Source organism: Anguilla anguilla, chromosome 5, assembly GCF_013347855.1.
Source record: "Anguilla anguilla isolate fAngAng1 chromosome 5, fAngAng1.pri, whole genome shotgun sequence".
NCBI lineage: Eukaryota > Metazoa > Chordata > Actinopteri > Anguilliformes > Anguillidae > Anguilla > Anguilla anguilla.
The window spans coordinates 52,316,479-52,334,721 of record NC_049205.1 but is presented as its reverse complement, the minus strand read 5'-3'; the positions used below and the strand labels follow the sequence as shown (position 1 = coordinate 52,334,721).

At 44.4% G+C, this 18,243-nt stretch overlaps 1 protein-coding gene across 1 annotated transcript in view; it reads right to left on the bottom strand.

Moving 5' to 3' along the window:
- Positions 1 to 1,013: 1,013 nt before the first annotated feature.
- Positions 1,014 to 18,243, bottom strand: part of tspan18b (tetraspanin 18b) — a 45,771-nt gene continuing 28,541 nt past the window's right edge. The window contains exons 3-9 of the mRNA XM_035416928.1: positions 10,394 to 10,489; positions 5,385 to 5,579; positions 5,096 to 5,170; positions 4,881 to 4,979; positions 4,410 to 4,586; positions 2,793 to 2,876; positions 1,014 to 2,258 (exon numbers count right to left, since the gene is read on the bottom strand). Coding sequence (XP_035272819.1) covers positions 2,211 to 2,258; positions 2,793 to 2,876; positions 4,410 to 4,586; positions 4,881 to 4,979; positions 5,096 to 5,170; positions 5,385 to 5,579; positions 10,394 to 10,489 — 774 coding nt within the window. The 3' untranslated portion in view covers positions 1,014 to 2,210. The remainder of the gene's footprint in view (positions 2,259 to 2,792; positions 2,877 to 4,409; positions 4,587 to 4,880; positions 4,980 to 5,095; positions 5,171 to 5,384; positions 5,580 to 10,393; positions 10,490 to 18,243) is intronic.

Here is an 18,243-nt window from a genome sequence, read left to right as displayed (position 1 = left end):
ACGTGCTCCTTTTCTCATACTTTTACACCAGTCACAAGATGGCCACAACATGTCCTCATCCACCAAATGTTATACAGGAGGTGGCTTTACTAGATCTTACTCCAATTCATTTTTCTGCCCAATAACAACAAACTTCTCATGATGGTTACAAGAGCAGAGTCGTTGGCTATCTTCTGACACAGACCGAAGACCCACCTCTTCAGACTGCATCTTGGTTCCCCCTCCCATCCCCACCCCCTAGTTCTCCCAGTTTTTGTACAAGTTAGGTTCATTGTGCATGTAATCTGTATGTAATTAAAACATGTATTTTGCTTATTGGCTAGCACAATTAACTTGAACTAGTGCTTCAGTGATGTTGCATCTAATAGTTGGTCTGAGAACGTTACTACCGTAGGCAGGTCTGGCACTGCTGCTAATGTAAAACAGGTGAATGCAGTGATGTTTTTTCACTCTGAATAATAGTGTCTGATAAATGAGAGTAATGTATTGTAACACCGCATCGGAACATGTGTGTTAAGGACAGGTGTACAGTATATTGCATCTGAGTGATACAAATGAAGCCCAGCTCTTTCACACAGATGCAGTATTATAATTCAGCAAAGCCCAATAAAGACTGAAGGCCCCTGCTGGCTGAAACATTGTGAGACACAAACCAAACACCACCTGTGGAGTATTAGACTAGTGTATGCAGGGCCAACTTCTTGTATTCACCATATGCTTTAGATCCTTTTAAGAATGTATGTGCAACATTTCCTGTGGTTTTCTAATTGTTATTGTATTTTCCACTTCATATTCTACCTTTCATTTCAGGATCACAAACTCCATTACAGAGAAGTGGGGAGGGACCTAGCTGATGCAGGGCAGCCATTTTGTTCCAGAACGCCGTTACATGTGACTACACATCAACTGAAGTGGGGAGAAAGAGTTATTAAGCCAGAGAGACCAGGGGTTGATTGGATGGCCAGCCTGAGAAAGCCAGGGATTTGGCCAGAAGCCCAGGGAACACATTGCTCTAAGTGCCACGAGCTCTTTAATGACCATAAGACACATTAAAAAAACACTGATGGGACACAATGGGGGAAATACAGAACGTGGGACCAAAAAGACCCTTTTTCCCCAGTTGTGTCAAGAGCATTCCCACAGCCTTATTCACACCATAGAAACCAATATACTGTATGGATGTACTGGATGTTTGTAATTGTGCATAAGGATTTTAGTTATCAGCTTCCAAGGGTAGATCTGTAAATTGACATTCAATTTTTTTTTTTTTTTACAGTACAATACATAAAAAAGCATAGCATTTTAACAGCATATATCCAGGGTTAAGGGTATAAGTTACAAACATTAAAACTGAAAACTGTATTTACACAATTTTGTTTAAAAGCAAGGCCAAAAACGCAACTGAATAGGTAGCATTTTAAAAACCAAAGATGGGAAATCACCATGACAAAGCAACAAGGATTCACTTTTATACCTTTACACACGGAATCCATGTGCAAGCACATTACATAATCTTTTTTTAATTATTATTACCATCATCATCAATATCTTTTATACATTCTAATACAAATGCATGACAATACATTTCAGCTAAAATCACATATCATAATCACCATGGCAATGACCATCACAACACAATAAAAAATGCACCATAAGTCGGCTTCCAAGCGAGAGGGGAGCAGGGGAAAGGAGACACGCAGCACCCTTAGTAAAATATCTCTGAATAAGGGCAGCATTAAACAAGTGCGGCTCTTAAAAGGGGGTGAGTGGGGCAGGTAGGAGGAGGGGGATACAGCCACAGGTTGAGGGGCTGGGGATGGGGGGGGGGGGGGGGTACATCCAAGTTATACATAAACACAAACCTTTATACAGCTAAGCCAACTTTCCTCAGTATAAATATTCTTCATCCGAATGTCAGTGCAGTGCCACTCTCCAATCCTGCTCGGGAAATGCAGTAGTTTCCGGCGTCCGTTTTTGCCCTTGTTTTATTATTTGTTTTTGCTCTTTGTTTACAGTGTGCCCAGTACCTCAAAGGTCCAGCTGAGAAGTACGAGTCATTTGGTTGTTGTCGAGGTTCCCGATTTGCCAGTATAAAAAAAAAAAAACAACCAAAAACAGAAAGAAAACACTCCTTTATATTTTACAAGCCTTTTTTTTCCCTTTTCCTGTCCTTTCCTTTTGGAAAAGTCCTTCCGTACTGTGAGCCAGACCTACTGGATCCCTCTGAACAAACACATAGCGAACACCATGGCGAAGAGCTGGAGACCAAAAGGAACAGAAACGGTTAATCAGTGTTCAGCCCAACATTAGTAAATACTATTCTTAACACATGGCATACATGTTAGGGGGATTCAGACTTGTGACACGCATTGCATTTCTGAAGCATAAAACTAACATGCAGAACAAAAGAACACAATCACCATACTAGACATAAACTGAAGTACAATATCTCTGGTCACCACAAGGTGTCTCTCTACTATACTGAGTGGGGCACAGGAGTGCGAATGATGCCTTGGTAGGGAAATGTGACATTAATCCTCACTATTTGTCACTTTAAAAGAGCGACTAGTTGACCTACCTGGTTAAATAAAGGACGATGTTTTAAATATGAGACATAGGACACTTGGCTAGAGGAAGAGCTCAACCTGTGTCATTTACATGAGCTGATAGTCATTATTTCACTGGCGCATGATTTGTCTTTTTCATGCTTCGATCAGGGACTTGTCCAACACACTGGCAAACATGACAGCAAAAACAAAAGCATTTGTTGAACAAAAACAAGACAACCGTACTTCAATAGTCAGGACCACAATGGCGAGCGCTCCGGCCACGTAGATGTACATCTCAAAGTAGTCGACCACCGCCGAGTAACAGCCCTATAAAAACACAAACATTTTTTGAGTAAGCATTTTTATTGGACCACTGAAACAACCAGCAAGATCTTGGCAGACCACCCAGATAGTTCACTATAAACAAAACATGTATATTTAAACGTGCAATAACCACAAAATTATTTTGATCCTCACTGGGATGCGGGTGCTTGCAGTTTATTTGAGTCAAGCCTTGTAAATTCAACACACAAATAAACCAACTTTCTGTATGTTACACTGCACTACCAATGCAATTAATATCAAATTCATAACATAACATAACACCCACAAGCCACCAGATGAGCAATGGTCCACTGAGCACAGTTTGAAAACCCCTGATGTAGAACATTTAACAGTGGACTTAAATGTGGATAAAACAGTGGATAAAACTGACACAAAGCTATGCTCAGAAACCTTGCAGTCCAGAATCCAGATGGTTCCCAGAACCGTCAAAACAGGTTGGGAAGATGGCAAAGAAAAGAATGCTTCTTTTCACTAAATTCTTAAAACTCACTGAAATGCTTTTCACTTTTGAATGAGGACACTCTTCATTCAACATCACACGCATAGCAGCAGACAGCACAGTGAGACCGCTCTTCAGTGCTCAAGGTTCGTTCACCACCGTGCAGTGAGAGGATTTCATTTATGAACACAGACGTAAGGTCATACAAATGAATAAAGGTATTCAGCGTCTGAAACAAAGGCAAAGAAACCGAAGAGGGTGATTCAGTATGAACGCAAATCAGGTTGGCCTCAAGCCTTTGGATGGGAACCCAAATGCCTTGTTATGTTGCTAACGCAACATAAGTGTGTTTAGTTTGAAATAAGAGTACGTTGCGCAAGTTTGGACTTTACATAACAGCGCCTTCAAACAGTTAAGGGATGTCAAGACGAAACAGCCTGTTTCGATTGGACCGAATTGCCTTCTGGAACATCTACGGCATCGCAGTCATTAACTCTGGACAGATTTTTCATCTCGCAGGACATTATTTCACAAGCGAAATGCAGCTCGCCTCGGGCCGTCCATGTCTGAATTAATACAGCACATAAAAGCTCTGTGTTTCATAGAGAGTGGTCCTGCAGTTGACCCCGACCACAGGGAACACAGAAAAGCACAGAATGGATTTCATGGAGCGAAGCTGTTCCCAAGGTGCTGCTCAAGCCACCATTTTCCCCCTGAAGCTTTTACAGATATTAAACAAAACGGCAGGGCCAACAGACCTTCAAACTTACCTACCACTCACTCTCACGAGCTGCAGTGGCCAACCTATACACTCGGCGTTCTTATCAGCCCAAGATAACACCATTCAAAGAAGTGTGGTAATATGGTTTACAATGCAATATACACAAAAGATAAACTGAGTGGTTTGAGACGTCTCCTTTATTTTGATAGAGTGCAGTCTGGATATAATAAACCTTTCTCCATAAATGTCTTACAAATAAAAACAATCTCAATGGGAAAAATGTGGAGCTTTGATGTCATCGGGCTCAGAGCTGGAGAGCCACAAAGAGAGGCATTTCGGCGAGGCAGGTTTTCACCTTATTGTGGCGGAACAGCATACTGCCCATTAGGCACTCCTCTTTGCTGATGTAGGCCACGTCTCCAGGGTGACTGTTCCTCTGGCAACAGGCCTCGGGCACCATGTCGTTTGGGTTGATGAGCCTGAAGAGGCTGTCCTCAAAGTCTTCTGGGCTGTTCACCCCACAGCAGTCAAACTGGGGAGAGAGAGGAGTCCGTGTACACTTTCCAGAGCCTTAATACAATGTGCTTTTACGCTAAAACCCAATGATAAACACCCTCAAAACCACCCATAATGACTCAGAAAGCGTGCCCATTATGAGCACTTCTCTGTGACATCACTTTGATGGCGAGACCTACCTGCTCTTACCACACCACCCTGAAAGGGACATAATACTGATGAGTCAATGCAGGGCCCCATTTTGGATGTCACAGGGAATGCAGGCCACCTGCTATTTGCCGCTACAGGAAGGGCGCGGCGAGGGCCTTACCGTGGTCATGATGGCGTTCCAGGTGGAGGTGAAGACGTCGGTGTTGTTGTAGCCCTGGTAGTGCCTCTTCAGCTCCCGGGTGAAGTATTCTCGCGTGAGCTGCAGAGACAGCGCACAGAGGCACAGGTCAGAGGGAGGGGGCGGAGACGCCGTTGCGCGAAACCCACGGCGGTCCGCGGCTCGGCCGCCTCCGCTCGGAAAGGCCAGAGACTCACGTGCTCACGGAAGATGAAGGCCAAGATGGCGGCGGCCAGCTCTGCCAGGAAGATGATGAGGATGAGCATGAAGAACTGGACAGAAAGAGAGAACGTGTAGGAGAGAAGGAATCAGAGGCCAGACTGAACCCATTTTGCTCTACATTAAAGATTCCTGAAGCTCTGTGCGCACAACCCTCACCGTACAAAAACGACAGGATTAAAGACAACCCCAGGAGTTTAATAAATGATTTCCCGCTGTCTAAAGCACAGCGCTCGACAGGAGGCCCGGCCCATAGGGCATACTCACGAACAGTAATAGGCACTTGTTCTCTCGAATGGCCCCGCAGCACCCCAGGAACCCCAGCAGGAAGAGCATGCCGCCCATGGCCAGGATGACGTAGACGCCGGTGAAGAGGAGGGGGTTCGCCGCCACGATCTCTCGGAAACCCGTAGGGTCTACCAGCACCCACACGCCCACGCCCAGCAGGAAGGACCCGCCCAGCTGCCAGACAGACAGACAGACAGACAGACAGAGAGAAGGGATCATACCTGGGGCACAGGGACTCCTCATACAACATCGGGGACGGATTACTTTGGAGTACACGGTGCAGAAACCTGTACAGAAGCCCTTCCATTTACATTATCCTTTCCTTTCCGGCAAAGACTGAAATGATAAATGCGCTTTAGATACAGGATGGAGAAAGATATGAAAAGATTGGATTTATTTAAGCGTATCACATCATCCACTTCGTAAATGTGCACCATGTATTAAGCCGACACTGAACTATTAGGCTTGAGTGGACATTAGAGGTTGCTCAGGAGAAACCAGGAGAGAGAAAGGAAGGGCACTTCAGGTGACAAATGGCTCCTTTTGGGGGATATTGTGGCCCTGTAATTCCCTGGTCCTCTACCTCTCGGAGCAGACAAACCCTTCAGTTATGATTAAGAGGCTGCCAAAAGCTTTTAGGACCCCCCCCTCCCCCCCCCATCACACCCTCCCACTTCTCTGGGCCCAGCTGGGAGAGATTGAGTCTGATTGAGTTGCTTGAGGAAACTGTGGGACTGTGATAAGAGCTTCTGACTCTCACTCTCTGTCTCTCGTGTGTGTACACACACACACACACACAGACACACACACAGACACACATTATCTCTCTCATTCTCAGACTCTCTCTCTCCCTCTCTTGTTCTCCCCTTGCTCTTGCGTTCTCTCTCCAGTTTGTTAAACCTGAGGAGCATTTTCCAAATTTTGTCCCAGCTGCTTCTAAGTCTGACAGCCTCCCTACACCGATGCGTGTGTCTGTTCTCAGTATCTCCTTTCTTGTCAGCCATATTGCCTGCATCTTGAGTATATGAATATATGGTAATAACCCAATATTGCCACATATACTCAATCCAGGGCTGTGGTCAGGGGGCTTTGAATTAAAGCACATAGGTTAGATCCAATGCTGTGAACAATGCCAGCACCAAGCTGACTGCAACGGTTTCTGATTCCACCGGGGCCTTTAAGTAAGCCTTCAAAACCCACTTTTACCATTTGACCTTTTTAGAATGGCCCACCATTCTTATCTGTACTTCTCAGGATCCAGACGCTACTCTCCGTGATGTGCTTCTTTTTAGTTTCATTTTTTATTCTGTAAATATTATGTGTCCTGATTTCAGGAATTTGTAACTTATAATTACTGACTTTTTATTTTTAGCTCAACTTGAGCACTAGCTATGCGATTGTTATGCAATGAAAGGTGCTCTATAGATAAAATGCTTAATAATAATAATAATAATAATAATAATAATAACAATAATAATAATAATAACAATAACAACAAAAATAACCATAATAATAATAATAATAACAATAATAATAATAATTTAAACTGGATGCACACACACATTCAACAACAGCGCTGCATGACAGAGCCAAGTGCAGTAATTGATTATTTAATAAGGTAAAAAATAATGAACTCTTCTTAATGAGCTTCTTAAATTCAGCCTCAGCACAGCGACAGCTTATATCAGAGGGTGGTTGTGATCTTATCTTGTCAAGGTCTGCCTTTGCAGAAGCTCTGTTTCACCAAAGCACGCTGCGCTGCTGTTATAGGTAACACCCGACCATCTGCCCGCCCGCGCTGCGTACGCAACGAGCTCCTCCGACGCAGACTGCGCAGTGCAGCGCAGCTGGAGGCCCGAGGAGGGGGAAATAAAGGCAGCTGGCAGACTGTGCCTGAGGACGCGTGTGCCAGCCTGCCCTCTCCTCAGATCGTGGAGGGTGCAGCAGTGAACGAAACCGTAAAATATAATTAACTGTAAAATGGCGCAGAAGTAAAAATGAAGGATAAACGACTGCTCCAAATGTGACTGTCTCATCGTCACATTTGGAGTGGGTTACCTGTGGAATGGAAGTAGAGCATATCACGTATCGGTCTCAGTACAGAAGCATGTTCTCTCTCTCTGTACAGTGCCCACCTACTTGTACCTGTGCTGATGAGCCAACACTGTCCACTCTTCTGTACTCCTATACTGATAAGAGAGGCAGTGACATTCAACCATTCGCTGAAGAACAGCTTTCAACAGTGTCACTGTACGAAAAGCTGCGGTGTATTAGAAAATGCATCTCTGCTGGGCCTTGAGGGGAGCACTCACAGCACGACAGCAGCCTGATTGAAATCTATAAACCCTCGGGGAATTTCATCTCTCTGTGTTTTACTTGCAAATGGTCAATTACATATATCCCACCAGCTCCATCCATCAGTTCTTATCTCAGTCTTTCCAATAATAAATAACCCCCCTCTCTGCACACAACTACAGAGGCATGGCACTAAATGGAGATGAGAAGATAATTCACAGATCATTAACTTCTCAAACAGAAAATGCCCTCCAACAATCCAGCCAAAGAAAATAATGAAAAATAGGCACTCTACAGACAATAGAGGTCTATTATTCTATTTTATTGCTGTGCACTTTTTTTATAAAGCTACTATAGCTGTCACAATGGATGCTAAATAGGACTTTAACAGTTTGTCTGAAAGTAATCAATAGGAGTTTGGTTTTTCAGACTACATCATTAATTAGATTAAGCTTCGCTGTGATTCACCCTGTGCCTCAGTCATCACCATGAACACAGTCTCTACACCATTTTAAATCATTCTTAGGAACTGTGACAAACTAGGCTCCGCCCCCCATTGTCTGCTTGGTCACCCACCTAATAAGATGTCCTCACTTACCACACTTACTTTGTGCTTTGTTAACAAAAGGTGCTGCGTCTTTCCATCATTTCAGGCGTTTGTCTTTTTTAAATGAGAGAACATTAACCTTAAAATACTACATTTTACTATTATTCCAATATGAGGACACTTGACTGCACCTCAAATTAAATTTAAAGCAAGTTTAAATTTGAAATCTCAACCTACAATGAACTGGCATAAGTATGAAGTCCTCCATTTCTATCAATATAACTGGAACCACACAGATAAAAAGCTTTCCTTATGATAGTCCCCTAAAGGTATTGAACATTCCAGAATTTAATTATCTCCCTCATATGACAATTTACATAAACACAATTAGAGTACATTCCTATAAAGGCACTGAAAGACTTATGCAACTGAGTACAAGAACATTCTTGAATTAATAAATTACCTAAGATCAATGCTCCATGTCTACCTACAGTGCACTGCTAAAAGGTTCGATGCTTTAAAACAGCCAATCCTGAAGGTCAACCTGAAACATAAAATTAACTCCTTTGAAGCCATCTACTTCACAAACTTCCAAATCTGAGAGCGGTTTAGGCACCCTTGACTGTCTGAAATATTTTTGATCTCATAATAATCAACGTATCAAATTGGCTTAATCCACAAGACCGGTATCCCCCAGAATGAAATGACCTGAATAATATTCATCTAAGAACAGCACTATAGAAATACAGAATTTTTTCCCATATTTTTTCAATATTTTCTATGGTGCCTCTATAAACACATTATTACAGTGATACGGAAAGCCTGGTTTAAGATCCATAAAATAAACAGGGCCAAGTTTTGACCTTCAAGGATTTCACCTCTGTGGGACAACGCACACTTATCTGGAAGAGGCTTTGGGTCTCTTTGTGGAGGGAGAGGGGAATCTCCCATCTACATAATCTCTTTGAAAGTGTTGAGCTCCTACCATTAAGGCCACTAAGAGATTTTAATCTCCACAGCTCCATCACTCTTCCCTGCGAGTTCACAGAGTTCCCCTGGATAGCTCTCAGTAAGCTCTCCGTAAGTTCTCCAAGCAGTTTCATGTTCTTGTTGAATCTCTCACCACCACTAACACCTCTGGTGTGTCTTGCCTACTTCTTTTATGACAAATTTATAAGTGCTATCAATCCTCATCTATGAGTTACTTTTGTTGGGTCAGGAAGCTCTGTAATATCTTCTTAGAGAAAATATTGTTTTATCCTACAAAAGTTTCTCAGAGAAAATATTTTTTTATCCTACAAAAAATGAGCTCAGCATTGAATGCCATTTTGAATGGTAAATAGGGATTATTTATTTTCCTCCCATTGCCTGTGGTAGTTGCTCTTGTTCTGGGAATTTCTTGCTTATAATGTCTTTTTTATAAGTTGCACAGATGGATTTTGGGCCCAGATCTGCCTGTTTGCCTGGGGTCCCACATTCTTGTAGATGACACCCAAATCCAATTAAAGGTAAACAAGACATTTTTACCTACAGCTTCACTTTAAAGGAATAAATCCAAAAGAGATGGGTGAAGCATGCCGTAAATGTAAAATATTCCAGGGTGCTTTTGGTTTGGGGAGATTTTTAAAACACTTTGGCAGGGCCCGGGCCCCGTTGTAGTGCTTGTCGTTAACGTTTGCAATGAGTCCTCATGACGGGGCTTTTCTGCAGTGACTTTTCCCCCCTCACCAAGTTCATTTAACCAAAAACAATCTTAAAAATGTGTTCACCAAACAATCAAAAGCAAATTACTCCCCCTAACCACCGCTCTTCCATTGGCCTTTGCCAACAACCGCCCCCCCTCCCCCCCCCTCACCATATTTGGAGAGGCCGTCCAATACCACAGTCCAACAGCACTGTCAGTAACAGAATAGTAATGGCTTTTCTCTGCTTTACACAACTATTCCCTAATGGCAGAAAAATGACAAACAGACCAGAATCCTTAAGCTCTCAAACCCCCAGGAGGCCAGATTGCACAAGGACTATATCATAGAAGCTCTAAAAACTGCTTAAACTACAGGAAATGTATCCATCACAGCCAGACAAGGAAACAAGTTCCCACTAATGTGACAACGGGCGTGGGACTGAATGCTGGGAAAATACTCACAAAGATGAAGAAGTTGAAGACGAACATGAGGTATTTGATGCAGCTGAGGCAGTCCCCCTCCATGGCCGTGCCTCTCGCTGAAGCCTCTCCGCTCCCCTGGGGAAGAGACACAACTGTCACTGTGCTACACATACACACATAAGCGTTAACATACACACACACACACGCACACGCACGCACGCACACACACTTGCACTTTACAGCATGATCCAATGCGATCAGTGAGCTTTGTGTACAGGGTATGGCCTGGGGTGGGAGAGAGCATTGAGGTACTTTATCATTCCGTCCTTTAATTAACAGAGTGAGAGAGAGAGGGAGAGAGAGAGAGAGAGAGGGAGAGAGAGAGAGAGAGAGAGAGAGAGAGAGAGAGAGAGAGAGAGAGAGAGAGAGAGAGAGAGAGAGAGGCCGCTTTTTTCAGACTGCATTGATTTTGAACTATTAATTCACTTAAGCATCTGTAATGGTGCTGACAAGGCATAATGTTGCAGGGCTATGGCAATGACTGTCCCTTCTCAAATGTCTTTGCACAGACCTGAATCATTTCAATGCAAATTAAAGGGCGATGGCCCTTTTTTGTGGATATTTTGTCCAACGCTCTTACACAGCACTGCTGCTGAGGACCAGAAGAATAGAGCGGAAAGTACAGTAAAAACACAAAGATCTGCAGCCTAGCAGCTCAAACAAAGCGCGCGTGACAGAAAGAGCAGCGGCGGCGGCGGCAGCCCCAGCGTGGTGCCCCGTGCCCTAAGTGCCGCTGCATTACGCCTTTTATTTTCGGCTCTGCCACCATGGACCCGAAGTGCCTCTGACTCCACGGCACGCTGTGTTCCCGCTGTGTCTGTGTGATGTCCCAGATGGTCCGTGTCACGGCCCCTGCTGTTACCTCTCTGTCCGACGGCAGGGTGTTGCCAAAGGGTGACAGATCGCCCCCCCCCCCCCCCCCCCCCCCCCCCCCCACACACCCCCACCCCATTTCCCCCCAAAGGCCCAGCAGAGGACAAAGATGTTCCCTCTGCTGGAATCCATGCTGTCACCCCCTCCGTGTTTGTGTGATCTCGACCCAACATTGACCCTGACCTCAGAGCAAATGCGAATCGCCTCGGAACTACAAGCAAACACACTGTACCACGAGACAGCCATTTTACAGTCTCCATACCCTGTGCAGCCAACTTTCCAACACCCAGGCTACAGTGCAGGTTCGGTCTTATGTTGGAAAAGGGCCATTTTTACTGTGCCCAACTGGGTGTCTTAAAAAGTATTTACACAGCAAGGGGGGACTGTGGTTGTTTCCTTTTGAATAAAGTGAGTGGTAGGTGCTCGGTCAACAGCAGAAGGCAATCTCTCTATCTGACAATGCACTCTACATAATTGAGGCCCATTAGGGAGCATTTAGTTAAATGAAGGAGAAGATCTTTATTAGCTCTGGGAGCTCAATGGTTGCCATGTCTGTAGGCCGCAGCACTGCAGTCTCCCTCTCCTCCCTGCTGCTGTCCCATGGACTGCCCATAGGGCTGGGGGAGTTTCAACCTGAGGGTGCAGCCTGCAACCAAAGCAGTCAAACAGCCTTGCTCACTCTGCAGAAAGCCCAGATGACTCAGGCGGAGGAAGCTCTCCACAGCCAGGACAGCCATTTAAAAATACACCAGTAGCAGCACAGCAGCTGAAGGGAACACCGCAGAAGCTAAAATGGCCTTTTATTTTACATCTGTGCTCACAGATAATCCCGTAATCCTCTGGCAAGCTTATCCCTCCTGAGTAATTTCCTGTGAAATTAAGAAATCCAGGTGCTGTGAGGAAGAAGCCCTGGGCTCCATCAACCCACACTCTGATACCTGGCTCAGAGAGGTTTTGGGTTTTACACCCCGCCCCCCCATGCCCACCCCCACCCCCCGCCCCCCAGAGACTATGCCTTGACTCATACTCCCATGTTCTTTGTGTAACTTTTAGTGTCTCACCTGAATCCTGACCCCTGACCCATCCTGTTTTACAGCCCTTTGTCAGTGTATTTACAGCAGGCAGAGAGCTCAGGGTCATGCGTTTGCTCCCACAAAAGCCCTTCTCTCAGCTCGTGTACAGACATCTAGAGTTTCAATTATGCACTGCACTGACACCTAACAAGTGCTTGAGAGGTATTAATTGAGGATTAGTATAAATTACAACTCACAGAGCAAGTGTCAACGGGGCTTCTTCTCCACGCATTCATTACAGTGGTTGTGCATGTGGGGAAATAAAATGAAAAAAACATTTTGTGACAGGAGGGGGAATTGGGAACGCTTTTAGAGGGGGGCTTGAGTCTGAACTTCAGAATGTCTGATTTCCCTTCCAGCCCTCTCCCAGGGGGAATCCCAGGGACTGAGCACGCTGAAATCCAGGCCAAATTCTCCTATTTAGATTCAGAGACATTTGGCATTCATTTCTTCTCACGGAGACAAAATGTTTCATGCGGCTGAATCCAGTTTTGGTTCCTGCGCACGGGAGAGATTCTCTGGCCCTGTAACTACAGCACCAATAAATATCCAATCGAGTGAATCCCTGCAAAATAAATCAACCTGTCACAGGAGAGGCGAGAGCCTGGAGAAAAAGCAGAGTACAGGAGAGAGGGTGCTCTCTGTCCCCCTTACAAAACACGGGATTCAGACAGGCCTCATCAATCAGAGGCACAACCTCGCTACCGTACCGAGTCAGCAATTCGGCTTATACAGTAACTGCTAACCCAAGTGCAATCAACACTTAAAGAGTGCTTAAACATGCGCAAATATATTCACACCCTTTGTGACAAAGTAAATATATGAATATATGCATCATGTTTAGATCTTTCATCCTTTCTCGCTCTCTTTTTCCATCCTAGTCCATGGCTACTAGCATCCAAATGTGCACATATGGTAGGAAATATTTGTTTTCACTGTCTGTCTGTCCGTCTGTCTCTCTGTCTGTCTGTCTATCTATCTATCTATCTATCTATCTATCTATCTATCAGAAAGGGAACCCATGTTGTTTCTATACTTTATCCACTGTGGTCAATGATTCAGCCTGTGAGGGAACAGAGCAGCAGGGAAAAGATGTGAATGTTGTAACTGTTTTAAAAACAAGTCGAGCGTACACCCAAGCTTAGCTGCGGCTGCAGGACTCAAAAAATGAGTATGAACAGAACACAGAAATAAGGTCCGATAAGGTCTTACCTTCCCTAGAGAACAGTGCATGAGGAAGTTTACCGTGGAGAGGAAAAAGCAGTGTTTTCACATCTCCACTAGTGTTTTCCTTTGACTGCAGAAAGCGTTCCCTGCCCCTTCAACCCCGGGGTGAGCAGTGCATCACATGACTGCAGTTTCACATGACATCACAGTGCCACTCCACAGCCTCGGGGCTGGTCTGAAGCAGAGCAGTACGAGGGCTACTCCATCCTCCCGCTGAGTGCGCCTTCAGTTCTTCGCTCATTTCATCAATCTCTGTGACAGCCCCACTCATGGTTTCATGTAAGTTATGGTACAAGTCAAATGCGGCTTTAAATCAGAGCAGGAGGCGCCCAAGGGTCGCGGCTGGTGAAGGCACCCGCTACACGTTCAGTCTGGGCCCTACAGCCTAGCTATTGGCTATGACAGGGACTCCACAACTGTAAAACACAATAAGCTGTATCCAGCCGGGGGAAGGGTGGACTTAAGATTGTTAGGATTTCTTAGGTTATTGTTGCATTATCTCCTCCAAACATGCGCCCAGAGGCTAGAGATATGCCTCATCTGACCAGTGCCAGCTACAGCTACAGTGTAGTTTAGCCCGCGGAGTGGAAATGTGGGCTTGTGAGGGAACTGTACCAGAGGAGGGTGTAAATTATAGCTGTAGCGCTGCTTCCTTCCACAGGTACGGGAAGCACAGATGTGACTGGAGGCAAGAATCGACAATTTTAAACTCTTAAAATCTTTAAAGCAGGAAGGATGAAGTGCTCCTACTGTCTCGATCTGCTGGAGAATCCTGAACCCCTTCTCTGGCTCTCAGTAACAATGTCCTTCAGGGCATTGTTACTGAGAGCCAGACCGTGTATACAGTTTCATCTCAGTACCTCACTGTTGGTGAAAACGATATGAAGGCTAGTATTATCAGCACAACGGAGCACAGCCCCAAACTCCAGTATGAAATTAATGATATTCCAGTTCATGACCAATTGGATTCTAGCAGCACTGACTGCATGCCTAACAGAAAATGACACCCAGACAAAAGCAGTCTCGTCTCAAATATAAACCACCATCCTGCGTCTCCTACCTCATCTTTAACTGTGCCTGCATTTCACCGCCATGCTAAATCAAAAGAATCATCCCGCTGACCTAGAAAGCTACAAAAAAGGAAATGGAAAAATGTAAAGAGTATATTTGATTCTGAGAGTATTTTGGGTACTTTCAAATTCTACAGTACAATGCTGCTCGGTGGCAATCAAGGCAAAATCCTCCTAACACACCGAGCTCTAGTGTGTGTGGCTATGCACCATGGCTTGGTATCAAAGCCTGATGGTTGCCAATGTTCCTGATTCATTGTGCTCGTCTACCCTGAATCCTGAATTAACAGAGAGCATCACAATTATAAGGGAGCCCATTCACATGAATACCACTGAACTTTCAAATTTGGGAGAACATCGGAATTAAAAATCTTTGAAAAAAAAAAAAAAAAAAAAAATGTGGCATAAACAAAGCTGGTGTTTAGGAGCCTGTGCCCGAGGCATTCCTTGGTTGCTTTGCACTGCTATTGGGTCTGAACAGCTCCTGAGTGTGCTCAGGCTTCAGCTCAGCTTGATACCTGAGTGGAATAAACACGTCTGCCACAGCACTGATGCACCGGCCGACTTCAAAGGCAGAGTTCAAGTCCTGGCGCACGCACTCCACACTTCTCTCTCTCTCTTACTTCAAAATATCTCCTTCTAATAGAAAGAACGTCTCTGAAAGCAACGCTCTAAGCCAAACATTGTCAAACAACTGCCACAGAAATGAGTGAAAAACACAAAACAAAATCACTCATCTGAATTCAAAACACGGTTCACACTCCACATAAACAACTCACTTCAGTCTGTTGAACTTTTGATACTTATGTGCACAGTGTGATGGGCATAACAATTTGAACACCAACGGTTTGGAACTTTGGATAGATACACTACCACTGAGATTCATGACCACTAACATCTTATTTCAATGTTCGATCAACATATTCTAATGCTCTCCATATTATACACACTCTATCACTACATCTGTTCCCTGTGCAGTTTACCACAGCATCTAATTCTTCATCAAAAATGATTCATTTTTGCTTTCACAATCTCAATTTTTAACATTCATTTTTTTTGTTTCAAGGTTCATATCATTGTTATGAAGCAAGCCACTCCAACAGCGCTGTAGCACAGAGATCGAAATTCTGAGATCAGAGGAGCCGTGATGTGTTCATGCACGACAGCCCCTGGATCAACACGCAGTTTGGACGGCCACACAGCTGGGATAAATCAGGTGGCGGGACTCTCCAGCTTCTGGAGGGCCGCGGGGTTGCAGGATTTAAGACCGCAGGGGCCGATGGCTTAGGTGTCTGGGGCTGAACGGGACCCTCTTACGCACCGATGACCCATAAATGATCACCTGTAATTGTCCCAGGGGGAGTTATCCTCTGGCCCCTTAATACCTTCCCCCTGCGCTGCGCCGCGGAGGAACCTGGGGCCATTGTCTGCCAGGTCGCCCTGGCGGCAGCTCCCTTTGATGATGAAGCGTCGCGCTAACGCCACTAAAATCACACACAGCAGGGAGCTGTCACATCGAAATTACCCTTTTTATTGGGTGGCGGTGGGGGTTAGTTGGGGGGGGGTTTGCGCTGATTTGTTCACATTTTATTTTTAAAAAACCCCCACTTGACTGCTTTTCTGGTTATCTTAACGAGTCTATCAAATGTGTGATTTGATTCCCCCCAAAGAGAAAAAGAGAGAATTTAACCCGAAAATAAATAAATATTCTGAGAGAGCAGGCTCTCCGCTCCCCCGAGGCCGACATTGTCTGTTAATGAACCCGCAATTACGGGGAATGGGGAGCGTGCTCCACCGGCAAGCGGGGGTACCTTTGAAGTCGGCTGAATCTTAAGCAGTCACATGACCCGGTGTTCTTCAGGAGCTCAGCCCCAGCCTCTGAGGGGACGGGGGAGTGAATGAGAGGGGGAGAGGGCTGCAGATATGTGAGCCTTATCAGCCTCAGTGTCAGGGCTCCCTGGCCCCTCCACACCACTCCAATCATGGAGGATTTCACATCCAGCCTCAAAGCCCCAAAGCTCACAAGACTTCTGGTGCCAGACCGATTGTTTTCATTCGACAGGAAAGATACCATCCTCAAGAAACAACAGAACAGGCACTGGAACACACTGTATGATTTGGTGTCCAGTCTGTCCACCACGGAATTTTTAAGCAACAGAGTCAGGGCTCCTCCCGCCCACAATACAGCCATATATCACAGAAAGTCACAGCCTCTGAAACGCTGTACCCTCCATAAACTGTAAAAGGAGCTATCTGCAAAGTGTCAGTTTACCCATGCATACAGTACATATTTTTGCACAAGCTGGGTCCAATTAGCTTCATGCGAACTTTATATTTATTGCATAACAGTGTTATTATCTACTCTATTTAGGCATGTACTTACCCTTGTAATTTTCACTAGCTGTTGTTTACTATAATTGCCAGATGAAAAAAAACATACATGCAGATCAGCAAAATGAATAAATGTGAATGTAAGAGTACAGGAATGACAGAATCAGACCCTGAGACTGTAGTGCTGGCCAGATACCTCCCCATGTCCGGAGATATACAGGATATATTCTCAGCTCAGCCACAAAATAAATTTGTATCAAACAGCTAACAGCTTGAGTTAAATTTTAAATTCACATATTTCTTGAGTCTATTCTTCTATAGGTAATTAACTGCTCTTTAGTGTGTTCTTCTTCGTAAATAGTCATTTATTGTTTTAAATTAATTTATTTAGCACAAAACATTGCTGCATTGCATTCAAAAAAGTATCAGATGCATTTTTATAAAGTATTTATAGCCAAAGGCTTATTTCAAACACCTGCCACAAAAGGCAACACAAAAGAACAATAAATACACAGAGACACAGGCTACCACAGTAAATAATGAATAACCCCCTATTTGATATGCACGACAAACTATCACAAACTCCCAGGCCAAAAGGAAGGCCAGAACACTGTCAGCTTTTAATTTAATCAAAGAGGCAACACAGCAAGCACAATCAGCAGCGTAAAAAAAAAAAAATCCAAGTTTACAAGGAAAATCCCCTGTGCATCCATGCATGCATTAATCCAAATTAACTGAAGCTATTGGAAGCTTGCTGCCCAAGACACAAATGCCCTTTCTAGTGATACTGGCACAGTAATGAGCCATGGGTCCCCCTGGCATGAAAAGCAGCCATGGCACCACTGCTAATGCGAAGCCAGCACTCTGTACCGAAGGGGGGGATAGTCCAAAACAAGCGTTATTTGTGTGGAGTAGAGGAGGCTTCAGTTCAGTGCATATTTACTCACAGCAATTATAATTGATTTAGTCATGGCCAAAATGTCAGGACGAAAACCATTTCACCAAAGAAGCTAATGCATTACACAGACCAAACAAACAAACAAACGAATAAATAAATAATGAACCCTTGTTTTTTTCCTCACAAACCATCTCCATGTTTCAGGTATGACAGAAGCTAAGTTGTGTTGAGAATCCATAAGAATTGCTAGAAAATGGCCAGATTTAGCCAGAGAGTGGTATTAAGATTTTGCATCAAGTTAAAAATATGAGACAAGCAACCTTCCACCTCCCCATAGCTAAATGGAGTTTAGCAATT